The 19,999-nt window shown below is 45.3% G+C and overlaps 1 protein-coding gene across 1 annotated transcript in view; it reads left to right on the top strand.

Moving 5' to 3' along the window:
• The first annotated feature begins 894 nt into the window (after nt 1-894).
• GPC4 (glypican 4) overlaps nt 895-19,999 on the top strand; it is a 107,344-nt gene continuing 88,239 nt past the window's right edge. The window contains exon 1 of the mRNA XM_065915765.1: nt 895-1,193. Within this exon, the coding sequence (XP_065771837.1) occupies nt 1,034-1,193 (160 nt within the window). The 5' untranslated portion in view covers nt 895-1,033. The remainder of the gene's footprint in view (nt 1,194-19,999) is intronic.

Below are 19,999 nucleotides of genomic sequence, written 5' to 3' on the forward strand. Positions count from 1 at the left end.
CGTCCTCCTGGCTGCGGGGCGGCAGCGGCGGGGTGGGGTGGGGTGGTGGGGGATGGACTGGGAGGGTAGGTATGGAGACCAGAGGGCTCGGTCCGGCTTTGGCCCGCGGGCAGCGGGTCAGGTGGCGGCGCGCGGAAGGCCGAGGACTCGGACGTGGGTTCCAAGTCCCAGCCGCTCGGCCCGGTCCCCAGGGACTTGGGCCTTTCGACCCTGAGAAGTTAGCCGGTCCTCTCCGGGTGGGGGGCGGCGGGCAGGCTCCCCGCCTCCCGGGAGGAGGGAAGGAGGGAGGAGTCCGGCGGGGCGTGTCGCGCGAGGGAGCGCCGCGCGCCCGGCGCGGCCCCCTAGGAAGTGGATTTGGTTGCTCCGGATCCAACCCCGCTTCCAGGTTTTCTCCCGTCCCGGCCCTGCGTGCTCCCGCCCGTCTCCGGCCCCCCCCCGCCGCCCGCCCCCTCCCCCTGGGTGCCGCCCGCTGGGCCAAGTTTGTCGAGCGTCGCCGCGCACGCCGGCCAGTCAATCAGCGGTAGAGCTGAAGAGGGCACAGCCGCGCGGCCGAGGCCAGAGCGAGCCGAGTCGAGTCGAGCCAGCGGAGCGGACCTGCGCCGGGCAGCCCGAGCCGCGCGCCGCGAGCGCCCGCCGCCGCCCACGCCCTCCTCGGCCCCCGCGGCGCCTGCCACCTTCCCCTCCTTCCCCGCGCCCCTGTCCCGCCGCCGGCCAGCTCGCCCGGATTGCTGCCCCCGCGGAGCCCGGAGGTCACCGACCCGCGCCTCCGCTCCCTCTGGGCCGCGCAGCGCCTCCACGCCTTCCTCCTCCTCCTGCTCCCCGGGCCGGGCGCCTGGCACCGGGGACCGTTGCCTGACGCGCGAGGCCCAGCTCCACTTTTCGCCCCGCGTCTCCTCCTCCTGTTCTCCTTCTCCAACTCCTCCAACTCCCTCGCCCTCTCGACTCCGCTCTCGAGCCCCCGTCTCCGAGCCCGCCCGCCCGCCACTTTCCGTCCGGTCCCAAAGGTGGGAGCGCGTCCGCCCCGGCCCGCACCATGGCACGGTTCGGCTTGCCCGCGCTGTTCTGCACCCTGGCCGCGCTCTGCCTCGCGCTGCTGGCTGCCGAGCCCAAGTCGAAAAGTTGCTCGGAAGTGCGACGTCTCTACGTGTCCAAAGGCTTCGACAAGAACGATGCCCCCATGCACGAGATCAACGGTAGGTGGGAGCCCCCGGGAGGCGAGCACCGAGACGGGCACCCCGGAGAAGGGGCCGCGGCAGCCCCCTTGCCCCGCCGGTCTCCGCGCCGCCGGACGCAGGTAGCCGAGACGGAGAAATGGACGGGCGCGCTGGAGCGAGCCCCGGCGCAGAGCGTGCCCCGCGGCGCGGCGGCCCCCGGTGCGCGGCGGGCGGAGGGGCACCCCGGAGTTGCCCGGTGTCACTCTCGCGCTCTGCTTTCATCCCCCAACCCCCTCCCCCGGTCTCCCGGGTCCCAGGAAGCCCCAGAGGACTCTGGCCCGCAAAGTGCGTGTCACCGGCTCCCTCGCCTTTTCCGGGTTGAACTCCTTACTGGGCTCCCCGCTTTGTTGTCGGGGTGACTAGAGGTTGGGTGGGGTGGGGGCCGCCATTGAGGGGGGTTTCTAGAGCTTGCCAGATTCCCGGGGGCGCGAAACGTGGAATTTGAGTTGATGTTTCATTGATTTTCTTTAAACCCACTCCCCGCCTCTCCCTCCCCTGACATGGATGAGGACTTTTAGTAGCTCCAGCGGCTTTAGAAGTGGCCTTTAAAAAGAAAAACGACTCTCCAGCCCTCCAAACCCTGACTTTTGGGAACTCTCCTGCTTTCCGGAAGGTGTTGGACGAGAAGGGTATCCCCCCCTTTCTTTTTTTCTCACCTCATTTTAAGGGTTAATTGCACTTTCAGTTACAAACCTTGGAAACCTGGATCTCAGTTTGGAGATGGTTATGCAAATAGAGACAGTTTAGCCAGTGAAAAAGTTACCCGGATTTCGGCGCTGGGGGTGCGTGGAGTGTTTGTGAAAGCCCTTCTCCGAGCGCCAGGGAGGCAGCTTTGCGTCGGGTGCCCTTCGGCCCTCCTCACCAGGCGGGCGGCGGTGGCCGGGCCGGTCCCCTCTGGGTGGCACTCAAGCATTCGCAGAGAGGCCAACTGTTCCGCGCAGCCCCGCGGGCCGCGCCGGGGCAGGTAGCCTGTTCGCCCTGAGGGTTCAGAAGGAATCACGAATCTAGCTGGCCGATGGCCAGCTTAACCTAACGGAGAAGTGAGCGATTCGAGCCCCGGGGGCCAAGCCTCCATTCCGAACCTTTCATGGAAGTGAGCAGAGCGCGCCTTTGCCTCGCGGTGTTGGTCACCCGGGTGGGGCGGGCAGGGGGGCGGCAGCCCCAGAGGAAATACTGTAATTTCAACCAGGCGCTTCCAAAGGCTTAGGAAGACTCGGGGGTCATTTTTTGGAAAGGGCTATTAATACCCTTGGAGATTAAGTGCAGTCATCAATTACACATAAATTACAAAGGTAATTGAGGGAAGTTGCTGGGCACTTTTAAGAGTGTGACCGGCGTCTATCTAGAAATAGAACCCAAGAAATCGGTGGAGCAGCCTAGGAACCCACGGCACCCGGGCAGTTATCAAGTAACTCGCACATTACTGATTAGAGACTGTTTGCCCTTGAGCTGCTTGTCTTTTGGAGAGCTCAAGTCTGTCTTCCCAGCGGCACGAGTTTATTGGCTGGAGAGCCCTAAAAAAAGCCCTCTTTCTTTCTCCTCTCCCTCCCGCCCCTCCTGAAAAAGTAAAGTTAAGCCAGCAGCCACTGAAGCTTGGAGGCTCCACAGGTCAGACCTAGGGTCTTTGTGCCCTGCACGGTTTGGGCCCCGGGGCCCAGCGGAGATGATTGGCATGAAGGTTACAGCTGTCATTCCCACGTTTTGAAGGGATAGATGCAGCGATGCACTTAATGGGAATGTGACAAGTTTTCATCTGCCCATGCAAAACAGTATGTGCCTTTGAGGTGCACTGGAGGCGTTGGGGGAGTGGGTGGTGAAATTGCTCTCCCCACCTTCTCCAGTTTTGCTCTGTGCAGCCTTGCCAGGGAGGGACATCTTTCCCAGTCAGCATCTCAGGAAAAAGGAAGTTTGCAGGGTGCTCAAGGACAGTGCTAGGTGATCCCTTCAATTGTCATGGTCCCCAGAAAACACCTGAGGAATATTTTTGCATAAATGTTTCTCTGGACATATCCCCCCATCCTAAAGATAGGAGTGTTATTACCAGCAGCAGGAAATGGAAGCTAATGTGCTCACACCCAAAACATTTTATTCTTTTTGTCTTGTCCTTCATCTCCCTCCCAGGGCTGCTGCTTTTATTTCCCCTTTTGAATGACCTACTGGACTGCATTCTCCCGAGGAACAAAGGAAGTGCCTTTTTAGCTGGAATCCTTGGAAGACCACCAAGGACTTGAGCTCATGCAGTGCAATTTCGCACCACTTTCAACAATAACAAAAATGCATGACTGAATGGCTCAAAAATGTGGAGTGTTAGAGGCATTCATTTGAGTCTAGGACACTGTCACAACACAGACAGACCCAAGTAAATACCTTTAGATGGTCAGTATAGAAACAGGGGTAATCTTTACTATCACCCTGGCCTCTCCAGATGCTTACATTGTCCTTGTCTCTCCTATGCTCCACTCAGATAATTTTGGTCATTTGGGAGAGCATAGTCAATGGGGTGATTTGAATGAATTAATTGTCAGGCACTTTCCTTGGTTGAGGCGGGAGGTGTGTGTATTTTCTTAAGTGCAAAAAGTTCGCGATTGTTTTCCAGGCAAAGGGTCGCGGTGTCTGAGTGCCTAGCCCCAGGCTTAGTCCAAGTTGAAGGTTTGATTCCCAGCGGCCTTGTACTTGCCTTCTAGAGGTTTGAACAGGCTTTGGGACTGCTCCACGTTCTTAAGGACTCTCAGTCTTTTAAGATCATAATTAAGATAATTTGATGTGCTCTCAAGGGTGTCAGGGAATATATCAGGCTGACAGGGCCTCCAACCTAGGTCTTTCTTGCATTGCCTATCCACTTGACCCCTGTACTTACCAAATAATGGGCAGCTCAAATGCCATGATCAAAAGGGGTCTTTAACACAAAATATAGATTTTTGTTCAGCTTTCATTGGGCGTATCTTCTGGAGCACGTACTATGTGCGATTTTCCGTGGAGGCACTCGGCATCGTGGAGGCAGCAAAGAGGACAGGAGGGCTCTGCCCCTAGGACCTTCCCAGGTAATAGGGAGAGAAGCTGTGTATACACATGATGGGAATACAACATGGTGTGTGATAAGTACCATATGAGTGGTGCAGATGAGGAGAAAGGAGGGCCTGGGGAGTTCAAGGGAGAAGGGATTTGGGACTAGGGTATTAACTCACTAATGGTAGTTCAATAGTTAAAAAAGAAAATAATATTTATAATGAAAAATTGTAAAATCTTAGCATTCTCATTGTGCCTCCCTCCTTAAGGACAGGATAAAGGACATGCAATAGTTGGCGTTTTATTACTCATCTAATCATTGCTTGAAATTATCTTGAGGAGTGAGCCAGTTTGGTTAGAAACCTTAAGCTTGCCAAGGTGAGATCGAAGGCTACCAAGGAGAACTTGGCATCATAGTAGTGATTTGGGAGCTTTTGTTTTCCTGTTCCCATTTACGTTTATGACCAGTGCATCTGTGAGTGTGCTCACACACTCATGTGTGTATCTCCAAGGGAATCACATAAGCTATGCTAGGATTACCTGGGAGAATGTGTGTTGGAGAAGTAGGAATACTTTCTGCTATTGCATTGAATATTACATGTAAGACACGCAGCGTGTCTTCAAGGTTGTATTCCCTTTTACATACTTTAACTCTGTGGGTTAGATTTTGCTGAGAACTTGTGATTTTTCTCACCTGTCAGTATAGAAATTGTCCCAAGTTTCCTGGACATGCTCAGAAAAGAATTTAGGAAAAGTTCTAGCTTACGCAGCCCAGTCTCTAGTTAGAACATACAAATATAAAATGTTTGATTCAGCATAATTACTATTTTCCTTTTTGATTTGACTCACATTGGGTTGCATGCAATTTCAGGATTAGCTGGAGACTAGACTGAGGAATGAAAAAGGAAGTTTTCTTTTGTTGTCTCAACAAGGGAAGCAGCATCAGTGTTCATCTAAGTCACTTGGCTCCTGAATAACATCATCTGTTTTAGCACTGAATTGGTTGCAATATATGTTTTCCAAAAATGCATTTTGGCCTCAGTGAAAAGATGGGTGGCTATTAAGTGCTTTCTTTGGGCCTGGTCCTAAACATGATCATCCCGACTCCCATAGAGGGCTGGTTTTGGAAACATAGGCTATGAGAGAACCTATACTTGCGCACTCAGTGGTGTTTGACTCTCTGTGACCCCATGGACTGTAGCTCACTAGGCTCCTCTGTCCATGGGATTATCCCAGCAAGAATACTGAAGTGGGTTGCCATGCCCCCCTCCAGGAGATCTTTCTGATCCAGGGATCAAACCTGTCTCCTGCATTGGCAGGCAGATTCTTTACCACTGAACCATCTGGGAAGCCCATGAAAGAATCAGTAATTAACTAGTTAAAGGCCATCACCACAGCACTATGCTGATGCTCTACCCTAATGGAGACAATCTAATGCTAACTGTAAATTGTATTTCCTGGGCCATGGGGAGCCAAAGATAGCTTCTGAGAAGGGGATAGTCACACTGTTTCTGGAAGATAACTAGTGGCACTGGGAGTTCAGGGTTGGTGAGGCAAGGGGGATAAAGGTAGGGAAGCTGTTTTAAACTGTTCTTAACTGGTCTACCTGCCTCTTGTCTGTCCCCCTCCCCTATTCCATCCTAAGTATCACCAGCTTCCTTTCCCTTCAGCAGTGCCGAGTGGACGCATTCCTCCGCTTTGAGCTTCCCTGGCTTCAAGCATCTCAAATGATGGTTTCATTGAGTCACTCCTGAACCCCCAGGGTTATGTGCCACCTTCTTCTGAAACCCTGGCTTGAGTCAGATCCGTGGTCTTTGCACCCAGCGGTCTTGCATCCTAGTTCATCGTGTGTGCAGGCACACGTGTGTCTTCTTGCCTCAGCTCTAAGTGATCCGAGGGCATATAGCAGCTCCTGGCATTTCGTGTGCCCAGCGGTGCCAGGTATAGGCGTGCAGTGCAGTATTTGTTAAAGAGGTGCGTGTATGGTGGGGGGGAGTCACATAGACAATTAGATCGCGTTGTCTGGCAGGACACCAGTGCTCTCATTGGATTATGCTGCCTTGATGATAGATAGATCTTCATTCTGCGGTCTCTTGCTCTCCTGGGAAACTTTTGGGTCTAAACATTCTGAAAAGAAGTAAGTTTAGAGTAAACCCTCCTAGAAATGTTATTATAACTTGGAGACTGTTTTTACTCTTTGATGGGACTACTCGTCTTTACCACTTCATTAATAACTGAGTGTCATACGAATTTTTCAGAAGGATTCGGAATTCTGATTTTCTTCCTGGTTTCTTTAAGAAACAAACAATTGAGACTTTTGTGATTAGGCAATTTAAAGCAAATGGAGAAGAGTAATTTAACATCTTAGACTCAGCATATAGAGCTGTTTGATGCACATCAACGACCTTTTAAAAGAATCTTGTTTGTTGTCTTTACCAAGGTGAACAGCACAGGCTTCAGGATATTGATAGGTTATATCAGCTGGGACTTCCCTGGCGGGCCAGTGGTTAGGACTCCATGCTTTCATTGCCAAGGGCCTGGGTTCAATCCCTGGTCAGGGTACTAAGATCCCACAAGCAATGCAGTGTGACCAAAAAAAAATGTTTTTTATATAAGCAAACACACTAAAATGCGAACAGGTAAAAACTAGCATTTTTCAATTCCACTTAGTTAAACATCTGTTTCTTACTATCGAGAACATGAAAGTGCAGAAAATTCATGAAGCGATTCCATCCTGGAGGTAATTTGAAATATTATATTTAAGTTCTGATGCATTTAATTCAGCAATCTGGTGAGAGAGAAAAATCAAAGAGATCCATCAGCCAGGTATTCAACTTTTGAAAAAGAAACTCTAACAAATGTTAGAAATTAGGAAAAAAATTGAATGGAAGAGTTAAAAAAAAAAGTCAATAACCTCCAGGAAGCTTGGAAACTATGTAAAAACATCTTATTGGAAGCCCAGATAAATGTGTGCCAAACATCAAAAAGACCAGCTGCTTGGGGGAAGAAAAAAAGAACCCGGCATGACTAACTGGCAGAGTAAAAGAGGCTGCTTCAGGGAAAAAGGCATCTTTCACAAAATGGGAAGAGTTTAGGAAGTCCATGAGGTGTAGCAGGGCAGGTACAAACTAGAAATTAAGTGAGCTGAAAGAGAATCGGAGGTGAGCCTTGCCAGCGACTTGAAAGAGGGCTCAGGTGATGATAATGGTGAGAAGGATGGGCTAAGTGAGTCCAGCCTCAGAGGAAAAGCAATATGACTTCTTTAAGGGGCAGCCATGCCAGATTAACCTCCCAGAGTTCTTTGAGAGAAAAGAACCAAGTGCACACAGGGAAACAGACCTAGTTTAGGCTGTCAAGAATTAGGCAATGGGATTCCAAGGCAGAGTATATTCAGGAAATTAATTTAGTTTGGGATAGGTGAGAATGTTTGTTTATTGAAAAGAGGAAAAGGGAAGGGAGGGGTAGAGGGAAGAAACCCCACTATCCTAGGTGGAGTAGTTTACATGGAAAGACCATGGTTTCTTAGAAAGAGCAGGTCTAGCCCAGCTCTGTGACAAATTAATTATTTGATCCCTTTGGTCAGGTTCTTTTGCCTCCATTTGAAAAATGGGTGTGGGGTTGTTAGAAGACTGGATTACATCAGGGATTCTCAACCCTGGCCATGCTTTAGAACCACCTGGAGATCTTTTAAAATCCACTAGTGCCTGGGCACTATCCCCAGGCCAATTAAATCATACTTGCTGGCTGGCAGTAAGGCAAGGTAAGTTTTCTTTTTTTTTAATTTTAATTTTTTAAAATTTTTATTAGTTGGAGGCTAATTACTTCACAACATTGCAGTGGGTTTTGTCATACATTGACAGGAATCAGCCATGGAGTTACATGTATTCCCCATCCTGATCAAACTTTTCTTTTCTTTTTTTCCTTTGGCCATGCTGCCCAACACGTGGGATCTTAGTTCCCCTACCAGGGGTTGAACCCTCACCCCCTGCGTTTGAAGCCCCTTGTAAAATTTTCAAAGCTCCTCAGGGATTCCGATGAGCAGCTATGGTTGCGAAACAGTGCCCTAGATGATCTGAGGTCCCTTCCACCTCATATTCTGTGATTCTGAAGTTTCCAATAAATTTCATCACAAACTTATCTCAGAAGAGTGCTTTGATTGAGATCCAGTGCATGTTTGTTTTGATTTTGGTTAACTTGGTTTTAAGAGAAGGATCTGTTAAACTTGGGGAAAATATTTTGTAGTCAAGATGCAAGTACATGCCATCACCAGTGATGCTTTGCTGATGGTTGAGAAATAAAGACTGGGACATTGAGAGTACTTTGGAGAGATTTAGACAGGAATCCAGCCTTGCTGTTGTTTATTGATTAACTGTCAGTGTGCTGGGTGATACTTCTTCCCTTTATCTTTATTGGTAAAATAAAAAAAAATCTCTTTATCCCTTACTTTAATGTCCTCTTTGCCATGTGTTTATTCTCTTCAAGTATCTTATCAAGAAATAGAAGTACAGTAAATCCCTAGGCTTCTGGCCGGCATAGTCATCCAGAACGCAGCTGGGAATGTGGAAGTAAGCAGAAAAGCTAAATGATGGAAACAGCTGTCATAAAGCCCATGCATTCTACTTGGAGAAAAGGCCTTCAGAAATTTATCATCCCTGATTATTGATTGAATGCCTTTTGTATCGAGCAGAATGCTAGGTGCTGGGGATTCAAAGATTTTGTTCAAAGCCAGAATCCAGCTTTTTGGAGGCACTTATATTCAAATTCGGTAGATAGGGTTTATAGGTGAGAAGATAAAAAGCTTAAGTTACCTGGCTTCCCAGTCCAAAACTGATTAGGAGTAGGCATAGGGGTAGACGGTAGTGCTGGTTGGAGAGTGGATGGGTCAGAGGAATGGGTAGGTTTAGAGGCTTGACATCTGGGAGGAGTGAGAGATGACAGTGTGAAACAGGTTGGGTGGCCAGAGGCTGAATAGTAGACCCAGAACTTGCTGATCCTTGGCAGTTGGAGCCCTATTAGGATGGGTGAATACTCAGAGACACCTCTCTAACATAACTGTTGAGGGCACTGGTATATTTCAGGGCAGTATTAAATAATTGTGTTTGGAATATTCTGATTTAAAAGTTAAGAAAGTATATATGTGTGTTTGTGTATGTTTGACTATACCGCATAGCTTGTGGAATCTTAGTTCCCTGACCAGGGACTGAACCCACATCTCCCTGCAGTAAAATTACAGTCTTAATCATTGGACTGCCAGAAAAGTCTCAGAAAGTATATTTTAGAAAAAGTGGATGCCTTCAAAATACAGAAATTGCCCTTGAAAGCATATTGCCTTTTTAGAGCACCTAGTTTCCTGACAGTGCTGGGTCAATAAATTGGAGTCAATTCTGTGTGTCACTTTGTTGTTTTCTAGGGGGGAAAAAAAAGGCTGTGTATCTTTCTGACCCAGGGGTCAAACCTGGGTCTCCTGCATTGCACACAGGTTCTTTACCATCTCAGCCACCAGGGAAGCCCATTAATAATTCAGGGATTTACTCACAGCCAGAACTTTTTGGTTGGTGATTTTGTTGCTCTGCACTTTGTCTTCTAAGCCCCCTAGAACGTCCCAGGAAGATTTTGTTCTTATACTCTCACCACCTGCTAAACTCACCTTGGGAAACTGACATTCTGACCTGAAGTTATCAAAGGCAAGGGTTGGTTTTGAGTTAGAGGTGACAGGTTTTTTTTTTTTTTTTTAATTGAGTGTAGATATTCCTTTTTCATCAGCCAGATTTTCTTTCTTTCTTTTTTAGAATTTATTCTTATTTATTTATGCTTGGCTATGCTGGGTCTTCATTGCTGCACAGACTTTCTGTAGTTGGGGCGATCAGGGGGCTACTCTCTAGTTGTGGAGTTTAGGCTCTAGGGCACACAGGCTTCAGTAGTTGTGACATACCAGCTTAGTTGCCCCATGGCATATAACATCTCCCCAGACCAGGGATCAAACTCATGTCCCCTGCATTGGCAGATGGATTCTTAGCCACTCGACCACCAAGGAAACCCGTGACAGGTTTAAATATGTGTATGTTGGTTTCCCTTTTAAACATTCACCGGACTAAGTAAATGGATAATCATATATAAAGAAACAGTAAAAGTTAAGGACACGGGTACTATATTAAAAGTGAGGACACATTTGAGGGTTCCCATCTCTGATGAGGTGGCTGTTTGAACCTTTAAAGAAAAAGAAGCCGTTCCTGACGGATCACACGTGCTCTGAGAGGCTGTGTAGCTCCAGGTTCTATCACACTGCCTGGCACATGGTAGGTGTTAGAGAAATGTTTGTGGTTGACGAATAAGTTCAAGCATGATTTGTGACTTTGGTAAATTCATTCGAGGAATGAATCATTTCTATTCATCCATCCCTTTTAATTCAATTAGTTAATTTTGACTATTTTAAAATTTCTAATACATTCAGTACTGGATGCCTAAGTGAGAAAAATTAATAACCTTTAAAAACAAAACCAAAAGCCATCTTGTAGTGTTATTTTTCAGTTCATCCAGAGATGGGAGCTAAGTATTTCATGTGCTTTGTTTTAATCCTGGTGGGACAAATGGTTGCTGCTGCTTACATTGTCTGCTCCAGACATTAACAGGAACTCCACTGTACCTGTCGAGGTGCTTCTAGAGAAAAAGAACCATTGCTCCTGTTCCTTGCTTTGGCTCCTCAGCCTGGTATTCATGTCCTTCCCCTTCCTCAGGCAGCTCAGGTTGGGCCCCAGGCAGGATTGCCTGTCTTTGTCTAGTGGAGCTCAAGGTCACCTGGTTCCCGCCAACCCCCCAGCCATTCTTTTCATGCCAGTCCTTTCTCCTCCCAGCTACTTTGTCCGTTGGCTTTTGCAAGCCTCTTTAAGCCTGGCTTCTTCTTGATGTTGGGCTTCTGTCCACAGGAGCAGCCTGGGAAGTGGTTTCTCTTGGACTGCAGAGGTTTCCTTAGTTCTCCAAACTCTTGACGTCTGCATCCCAGCAAGCATCAAGCCACAGGAAAAATTTTTTCCCTTCAGTTATTGTTTCTATTCCACCACCCGGGTTTGTCTCCATTGAGTTTTCAGTCTGGTGTTTGGTTAATGAAAACAAAGCACTGTGTCCTTGCAAACTGCAGTGTGAAGCGTGTGGTTAACAGTTAGTACTTGCAATGGTCCAGCCTGAGTGGGAGTATCATTTTTCTTGGCAGTCACTTCACAGAAAGTCCTGCCTCTTTGGTGCCAGAATAAGCAGTCATTACATTCCTTACAATTTATAGTCAAATTATTATCTACTATTGTTAAAATTGCCTTAATTATAGAATATTTCCCCATGCAAAGATTTTAAAAAGCAACGCAAGACAACTTTTCACTGGTGTACTTCAGAAATGGTCCTTAAAAATCACTCACTGACTAGCATGTCAGAAGCTATGATGAGGAATAGTTTTTTTGTGTGTTTATGGGGAGACTTTTTTTTTTAAGGGGAGGCGTGTGGTGGGTTCACTTTAAACTGAACCTGAGCTAAATGCCCCCAGCTGGCTGGTTTGTTAATATTCTGCCTTGTTTATCTTGAGTTTGGAACTAATTTATTTTTCCCCTGCCCCTTCAGGTCCCATGGGCCTGGATACATTCTGGGAAGAAGGCTCTACTGGTGGGAGGTGGATTGACCATTAAGCCGTGTGGCGATGGGAGAAGATGGTCTTGTATCTTTCAGTTTGGAGGGCAAATGAAAAAACCGGAACCTTCCAAAATAAGAGACTGTCCATTTTCTTATGATCAGAACACAGATTAAGATGACTGTGGGAAATGTTTCTGTTTAGATTCTTTCAGAATCTCTGCCTTTGGGCTCTGCTTTCAAGATGTATCCAAGAATCTGTCCTCCTCTTTACCACCCCGATAACCACAGTCCTGATCTCATCCCCCATCACTTCTGCCCTGGATTATCACAGTTAGCTCTGACACATCTCTGCTCTGGCTCTCAGTCCCTCCTCCTCCCCATCAGTCTATTCCCAGCACATCAGCCAGTGTGATACTATTCTGTTAAACCTCACTGGGATCTTAGCACTTTTGCTCAAAGAGCTCCAGTGACTGCCCTTGCCACCCAGACAGAAAGCCAGAGCTTAAGGAGCCTTATGGGGTCTGCCTCTCGCCCCCTCCCATGCCAGATGGCACTGTCTTCCTTGTATTTTCTATTGTTGTCTCCACATGCTGGTCATTCTTCCTTCTGGGTTTTGCTTACCTATCACTTTCATGGGGAAGTCTTTGCTGACTTCTGTGTGAACTAGAATGCCCCCCTCCACATAAACTTTGTCTCTCTCCCCCCACTGCTTATTCAGATCTCACAATCTGACCCAAGGGCAGGGACTGCCTATTTAGTCACTGTCCTATCTACGCCTGGTATCTGGCGCATTGCCTGGTACTTGGGTGTTCATTGAATGAATGCATGAGTGAGTACTCCTTGCAAGTAGCATGCTGTTTACCCTCCAAAAGCCTTTTCCTAAGAACATCCTACTTGTGAGTGTGAAGCTACATACCTTACCGTCCCTCTGTAGAAAGAGGGTGCATAGGCTGAAGGTTTATTTAACAACTGTTTACCAAGTGCCTCTGAATTGAGGGGCGTCATCCTGGGCACTGGGGGTAAGGCGGTCACCAGTGCCTTATACAGGCCTGGCTTTACATGCATGGGGCTCACAGTCTAAATGAGGAGACTGATATTGACTTGACAAATCTCCAGATCAGTATTTAGTGACAGCTGTGATAAGTTCTTCCAAGGAGAAGCCCTTGGGCTTGGGTGAATGATGATCAGAGTGAAGCAGAGTGTTTTGGGACTTTAGAACCTGCACTTAGGCCCATAGGCCTCTTCTCACTTCCTAGGAGGTGTGCGTTTTACACCGTCACCCCCCCCCCCCACACACACACACATTTGAATGGCAGGGTCTTGAGATGTAAGTCTGGAGCACTTGGGGCGGCACAGGGGAGATGGGCCTGCATTAGCACTCTTCTCTGGTTTTATCCCTTGGCCATCATTTTAGAGTTGGGGCTTCCGTAGGCACCAGGAAATGCAGAGAACTCTTGTGTCACTTGGCACAGTTGTCTTCTGTCCTCGGAGTGCTCTGCAGAGGAACCACTAGATACTCTTGAGTACTGAACCCTCCAGGTTTCTATGAAAGCTCAGTGTCCATTCTTAATCCTGTAGAGACCACAGAAGTGCAAATTAAGAAAATTTATTGAAGTATAGTTGATTTACAATGTTTAATTTCTGTTGTGTGGCAAAGTGACTCAGTTATACATATTCTTTTCCAGTATGGATTATCACAGGATATTGACTATAGTTCCCTGTGCTATACAGTAGGACCTTGTTGTTTATCCATCCTATATATAATAGTTTGCATCTTGTTTTTGTTGTTCAGTCTTTCAGTTGTGTCTGACTCTGTGACTCCATGGACTGCAGCACACCAGGCTTCCCTGTCCTTCACCATCTCCCAGAGCTTGCTCAGACTCATGTCTGCTGAGTCAGTGATGGCATCTAACCACCTCATCCTCTGTCGTCCCCTTCTCCTGCCTTCAGTCTTTCCCAGCATCAGGGTCTTTCCCAGTTAGTCGGCTCTTCGCATCAGGTAGCCAAAGTATTGGAGCTTCAGCTTCAGCATCAGTCTTTCTGATGAATATTCAGGCTCGACTTCCTTTAGGATTGACTGGTTTGATATTATCTATGCTTTTTTGACATTATCTGTGTCTCAGTGTGCCTCCATCATGTCTGACTCTTTGAGACCCCATGGACTGCAGCTCGCCAGGCTTTCCTGTCCTTCACTATCCCTTAGAGTTTGCTCAGATTCATGTCCATTGAGTCAATGATGCCATCCAACCATCTGCTAATCCCAAACTCCCAATTCTTCCCTCAGCCACCCCTCCTCCTTGACAACCACAAGTCTATTCTCTATATTTGTGTTTGTTTTTGTCTTGTATATATGTTCATTTGTGTTGTATTTTAGATTCTACATATAAATGATGTGGTATTTGTCTTTGTCTGGCTTATCTCAGTATGATAACCTCTAGGTCCTTCCATGTTGCTGCCAAAGGCATTATTTCATTCTTTTTTAATGGTTGAGTAATATTCTCTGTGTGTGTGGAGGAGGAGGGGGGCTTCCCTGGTGGTTCACTTGGTAAGGGATCCATCTGCCAAGCAGGAAATGTGGGTTTGATCCCTGGGTCAGGAAGATCCCCTGGAGAAAGAAATGGCAACCCACTCCAGTATTCTTGCCTGGGAAATTCCATGGACAGAGGAGCCTGGTGGGCTACAGTCCATGGGGTCACAAAGAGTTGGACATGACTTAACTAAAACAACAACAAATGTGTGTGTGTCTGTGTGTGTGTGTGTGTATACAGCACATCTTCTTTATCCATTCATCTGTTGATGGACGTTTAGGTTGGTTAGATGTCTTGGCTGTTGTAAATGGTGCTGCAGTGAACATAGGGGTGCATGTATCTTTTCAAGTTAGTATACTGTTGTCTGGGTATATGCCCAGGCATGGCATTATAGGATTATATGGCAACTCTGGGGCTTCCCTGGTAGCTTAGATGGTAAAGAATCTGCCTGCAATGTGAGAGACTCAGGTTCGATCCCTGGGTCGGGAAGATCTCCTGGAGAAGAAAATGGCAGCCCACTCCAGTATTCTCGCCTGAGGAATTCCACAGACTGACCATGGGATCACAAAGAGTCAGACACCACTGAGCAACTAACACTTTTCACTTTTTCATGGCAACTCTACTAGTTTTAAGGAACCTTCAGACTGTTTTTCCATAGTGGCTGCACCAATTTACATCCCATCAACAATGTATGTGGGTTCCCTTTTTTCCACACCCTCTCCAGAATTTATTATTTGTAGACTTTTAAATGATGGCCATTCTGACTGGTGTGAGGTGGTGCTTCATTTCAGTTTTGACTTGCCTTTCTCTAATAAATTGAAATGCTAGGTGTTTTTTTTTTTTTTTGACCCTAGGTGTTTTTTTTTTTTTTTGACCGAGTGGCTCAGACCAAAGCCCTCTGGCCCCATGGTGACTGTTCCAGTAGAATCTGGTTCAGCAGAAATGGATCCGATGCTCCTGCCAGTCGGCAGCAGGATTCCTTAGCTCTCCAAGCCTTTATGAATGGCAACCAAGTGTGCGTGTCTCCCTGGCTGTGTGTCGGGGGGAGGGGAGGTGAGCATGGAGACTGGCCAGGGAGATAGGATTGTAAGCGAATGCAGCCTGAGTGATAAGTGTTCCCGCAGTTATCAAGGGGACAGAATGGGAAGGAGCCTTCCCTCCCGTACCCGTGCCCCTCAGAACAGGGTTGACTCCACTTCAGAGTTTGATACTATTTTATTTTTTAAAAAGTTGAAATAGGATCGATAGTTTTCAGAATTTTTGATGAGTGCTCTGGATAAAAATAGGGCCTTATTTTTGTTAGTATGTTCAGAAATTCCAGGCTCTAATGAGGGACCCTGAGGCTGAATTATGTACAGGCACCCCCTTGCATGCTTGGCAGTTTTACGTGCTGGTACACAAGTAGTCATGAGATCCCAGTATTACCAGTGTTTTGCAGTGTTGAAGGCTGAAGTCCCAAGTTCTTGATTTAATGCAGTGAACTGACTGCATCTGTAGTAGATAGGTATATATGTTTGTATGCAAGAACCAAATCTTGTTTAGATGTGCAGATTTACGTGTACCCTTATTTTATATATGGATTAAAATATGAGGCTTTTGCTATATGTCCTATTCTAAATAACATAAGCTTGCACTGTCACTATATAAGGATAAATTGCCTGATTAAAAATAGACATGAGCATTTTGTTTCTTGTTGTCCAAGCAAGCAAATGGTTCATATGCTATGAAGTACCCATGGTGTGGACTAAGATATGTAGGTTCATGCTGAGGCAAACCAATCATTAGCTCTCTAAACATAGCTTTACCTTTAGGGAGAAGTGATTAATTGTCTCTGCTTCCATTTTAAAGCAGACACAGCATGGACCGTTTTTGCCAATAACCTAGTGTTTCTCTTGGAGCCCAGAGATTTTCTCTTGGTTCCTTCTAAGTTTAAGAATGAGAGATTCTGGGATGAAGGAAGCTGAAGCTAAGCTTGTTTATCTTTGCTGGGTCTGTAATAAAAGGGCTTGCTAAGCAAATGAATAAGTACATTAGGAGATGTTTGACACCTGCATAGGATAAGGGAGTTATCACCAAACACCTCAAGGACAGCCATTTTCATTGAGACCATTGTGTTCATTACAAATATGTCTGTTTATTGAAGTAGGTCTCTAAGTTGCTTTAAAACTTTGGCAGGGGTGTGGGAAGTCACTATGTGTTTAAAAAGTGATAAGTCTGCGTTTCTTTAAAATATTGTATAATTCAACCCATATTCCCTCCAATTAGTCAAATTTATAGAAGGCATTTCTATAATTGACCATAGCAACATGAGCGACTAATGGCAGTTCTGCTGTTAGGGTAGGATATTTGTTTTCTTTCTTGAAATCCCAGCAGCTGTTGTATCCTCAGAGTTTGCAGAAGGGAAAAACAGCCCCCCCAAATTGAGATGTGTTTTTCATGTGAGGAATGCAAGCTGATCACTAAGAATAAAGGGAAATGATTGCATTGGCATAGTTATTAATTTCAGAAATGTCTTTGAATCTGTGCTATATGCTGGCATGTTATGCCAGTGCTTTGTGGCTTCCTGGGGTGACATTTAAGAAATGTAAGACTTAGATTGTGTATTTTGCCAAATATAAATTGCCTCTAATATTAAGTGTTTTTCTTAACAAAAATTTGTTGTAAAGGAATTTTTCACCATTTTCAATTTACTTGATGTGTGATCAAAACCTCAATTTTTATCATTGTGTATATTTAGTAGTGTACACTCTTGTGGGAGAAAAAATGCCAACTGTAGACAGCTTCCTTAAGGTATGTCACTTATGATAGTCATTCTTGGAAATGAAGGACAATCTTGATCGTTAATTTTAGAAAGGAAGAATAGGGACTGCCCTAGTAGTCCAGTGGTTAGGACTTTGCTTCTGCTGCAGGGGGCATGGGTTCAATCCCTGGTTGGGAAACTAAGATCCTGCGATGCTGCACAGAGTGGCCAAATAAATAAATAAAAACTTAAGAAAAAGGAAGTATAGGGCATTTTACTCCAGCTAAATGTAAAATACTGGCAGTTTCTTTAAATACCACATCACTCTAGTATGTTTCTTGGTTATATTGAATTCTGTCCACTGAAGCAGTTGACTTTGTGCTTTTGTTCCTTTTTAAACAATTTATTGTAACCTTGATGGGACCTTTCTGACCTCCTTTCTCTTCTCTTCCTTTCCTAATATTTGTTTTGTTTAATCAGTCAATATTGATATATTTTTCCCATTAAAAAAAAACAGCCAAGAGGCTAACATGATTTCATCAGCTTTCTAATTGCTTTACTAATGGAAATCTGTTGGTCCCTTCAACATCAAGGGTGCAGTTTTAAAAGGAGCTGGTGACCGATTCTTTAGCCATATGTCTTTAATTTTTAAAAATCTGGAAGGGCCTGAAATTTTGAGAAGTCACGTCATTTTCTTCCAAGGCTTTAAAATTTTTATTGTAAAATAAACCCTACCTGCTTAAGATCATTTAATCCATATTCAGTAAGATTCCTACAAGCATAGTGATCATTATTATTTTAGTTACCATAGATAGCATGTACTGAGTACTCGCCTTGGGTCTTTTTGGAAAGCATTATGTAGATTAACCCGTTTTATATAAATAAAATTAAAAGATACATGATGAAAGGAGAGGGCAATGAGGATTTCTAAAAGAGAGGCTTATGCCAGTGAATGGGCAAGCCAGTAGGCTTTCTAGGTAGCTTTTATCAGCCAGTGGGAATTTGCTATATGACTCAGGGAGCTGAAACCGGGGCTCTGTGACAACTTAGAGGAGTGGGATGGGGTGGGAGGTGGGAAGGAGGTTCAAGAGGGAGGGGACAGATGTATACCTATGGCTGATTCATGTTGATGTGTGGCAGAAACCAACACAATATTTATTGTAAAGCAATTATTCTTCAATTAAAAATAAAAACAAGAAAAAATATAAATCAAATCACATTGAAAAAAAGAAAGCTGACAGTTCTTAAGGCAAGACATTTTCTTGTTGTTACTAAACCTAGAAAGAATTTATTATAGAGGTTCTTAAGTAAAAGACATCAAACAGTGTAATAATCAGTGTCGTCAACATGATTTCATTTCTTGTACTGATCTCCCATAAAACCCCAAGAAACAACATTTGAGAAATTCAGTCTGGCTTTTGAATCCATGGGATTATCTTTAGTTGAAAGAATTCAACTCTTCTGTCATTCTAGATGACTGCTTCCTTTTCGTGTATGAATTCATATCTCTTGGTTTCTGAGTCAGAGCTCTCCTGTAATGGCCCCTGATAGCAGCCATTACAGCCACATGCAATGTTCAGAAAACCAGGAAGAGTTACACTCCAAGGGAAGTGAGAGCCTGTGGGCTGAAGCCACTTTAGATCTAGGGATTGAAACCATTTGAGGGAGGCTGGACAGCATCTTTGATTCTTCAGCCATTTTCCTTCTCCCTGTCCTGATTAACTCTGCTCTCAGGACTTTGTACCTGGCCCTCAGAATTGTCACAGTGTCATTTGGTCTCCAGAAGTGAAAGTGTTAGTCACTCAGACACGACTGACTCTTTGTGACAGCATGGACTGTAGCCCGCCAGGCTTCCCCTATCCATAGGCTTTTCCAGGCAAGAATACTGGAGTGGGTTGCCATGCCCTCCTCCTCCAGAGAATCTTCCCAACCCAGGGATCAAACCCAGGTCCCCCTCATTGCAGGCAGATTCTTTACTGTCTGAGCCACCATGGAAGCCCATTGGTCTCCAGAGATACTGTTTATAGTAGGCTAATTTTTTTCCAATTGAAAAGATGATATGACAATAATAATAAAGAGTAACTTTTATGTCCTTTTCACATCATAGTTCAAACCCTATTCACATGAACATATTTTTATGTGATTGAAATTATAGTGCTTGGTGTATCTGCTGTTTTCTTCCAGTTTTATTGAGGTATTGTTGACATACAGCATAATGATATGACTTACATATACCATGAAGTAATTATTACAAGTTTAGTGAACATTCATCATCTCATGTAGATATAACATTAAAGAAATAGAAAATAACTTTTTTCTTATAATGAGAACACTTAGGATTTACTCTTTTAACAACTTTTATATACAACATACAGCTCTCATGCTGTACATCACATCTTTAGTACTTAGAACTGGACATTTGTACATTTTGACCACCCTCATGCAATTCCTCCTGTATCTGCTATTTGAAACAGAACATGAGAAGTGCTTCTGTAGTTCTATACAGTTCAGATTTTCTAATGGCCACATAGATGTCTGTGAAGTTGATGCACTAGAATCTATTTTACATGTGTCATACGAATGTGTAGTTATTTTTGGTGGTTTGTAGACGCACATGTTTATGTGTGTTGGGTATTACATTGAGTGCAACAGTGATCATCTACATACTTTTGTGTTTGGCTTCTGTGGAAGAACTTCCTTCAGTTAAATTTTATGTAAATCTGTTTTTTTTTTTAACTTTCAGAAAACTTGGGGGGAAAGAAAATGACACATTGCTCTGGTGTCTAAAGCCTGTTGACAGCACACACCAGACTCCTTTGTTTCAGGTGTGCAGGGAAGAGAGAAGAGAGAAAATCTGAGGTTTAGCCTAGGGACTTGGTCAGCTCTAAGAGTTCAGT

The sequence above is a fragment of the Muntiacus reevesi genome, chromosome X, assembly GCF_963930625.1.
Source record: "Muntiacus reevesi chromosome X, mMunRee1.1, whole genome shotgun sequence".
In the NCBI taxonomy this organism is placed as follows: Eukaryota; Metazoa; Chordata; class Mammalia; order Artiodactyla; family Cervidae; genus Muntiacus; species Muntiacus reevesi.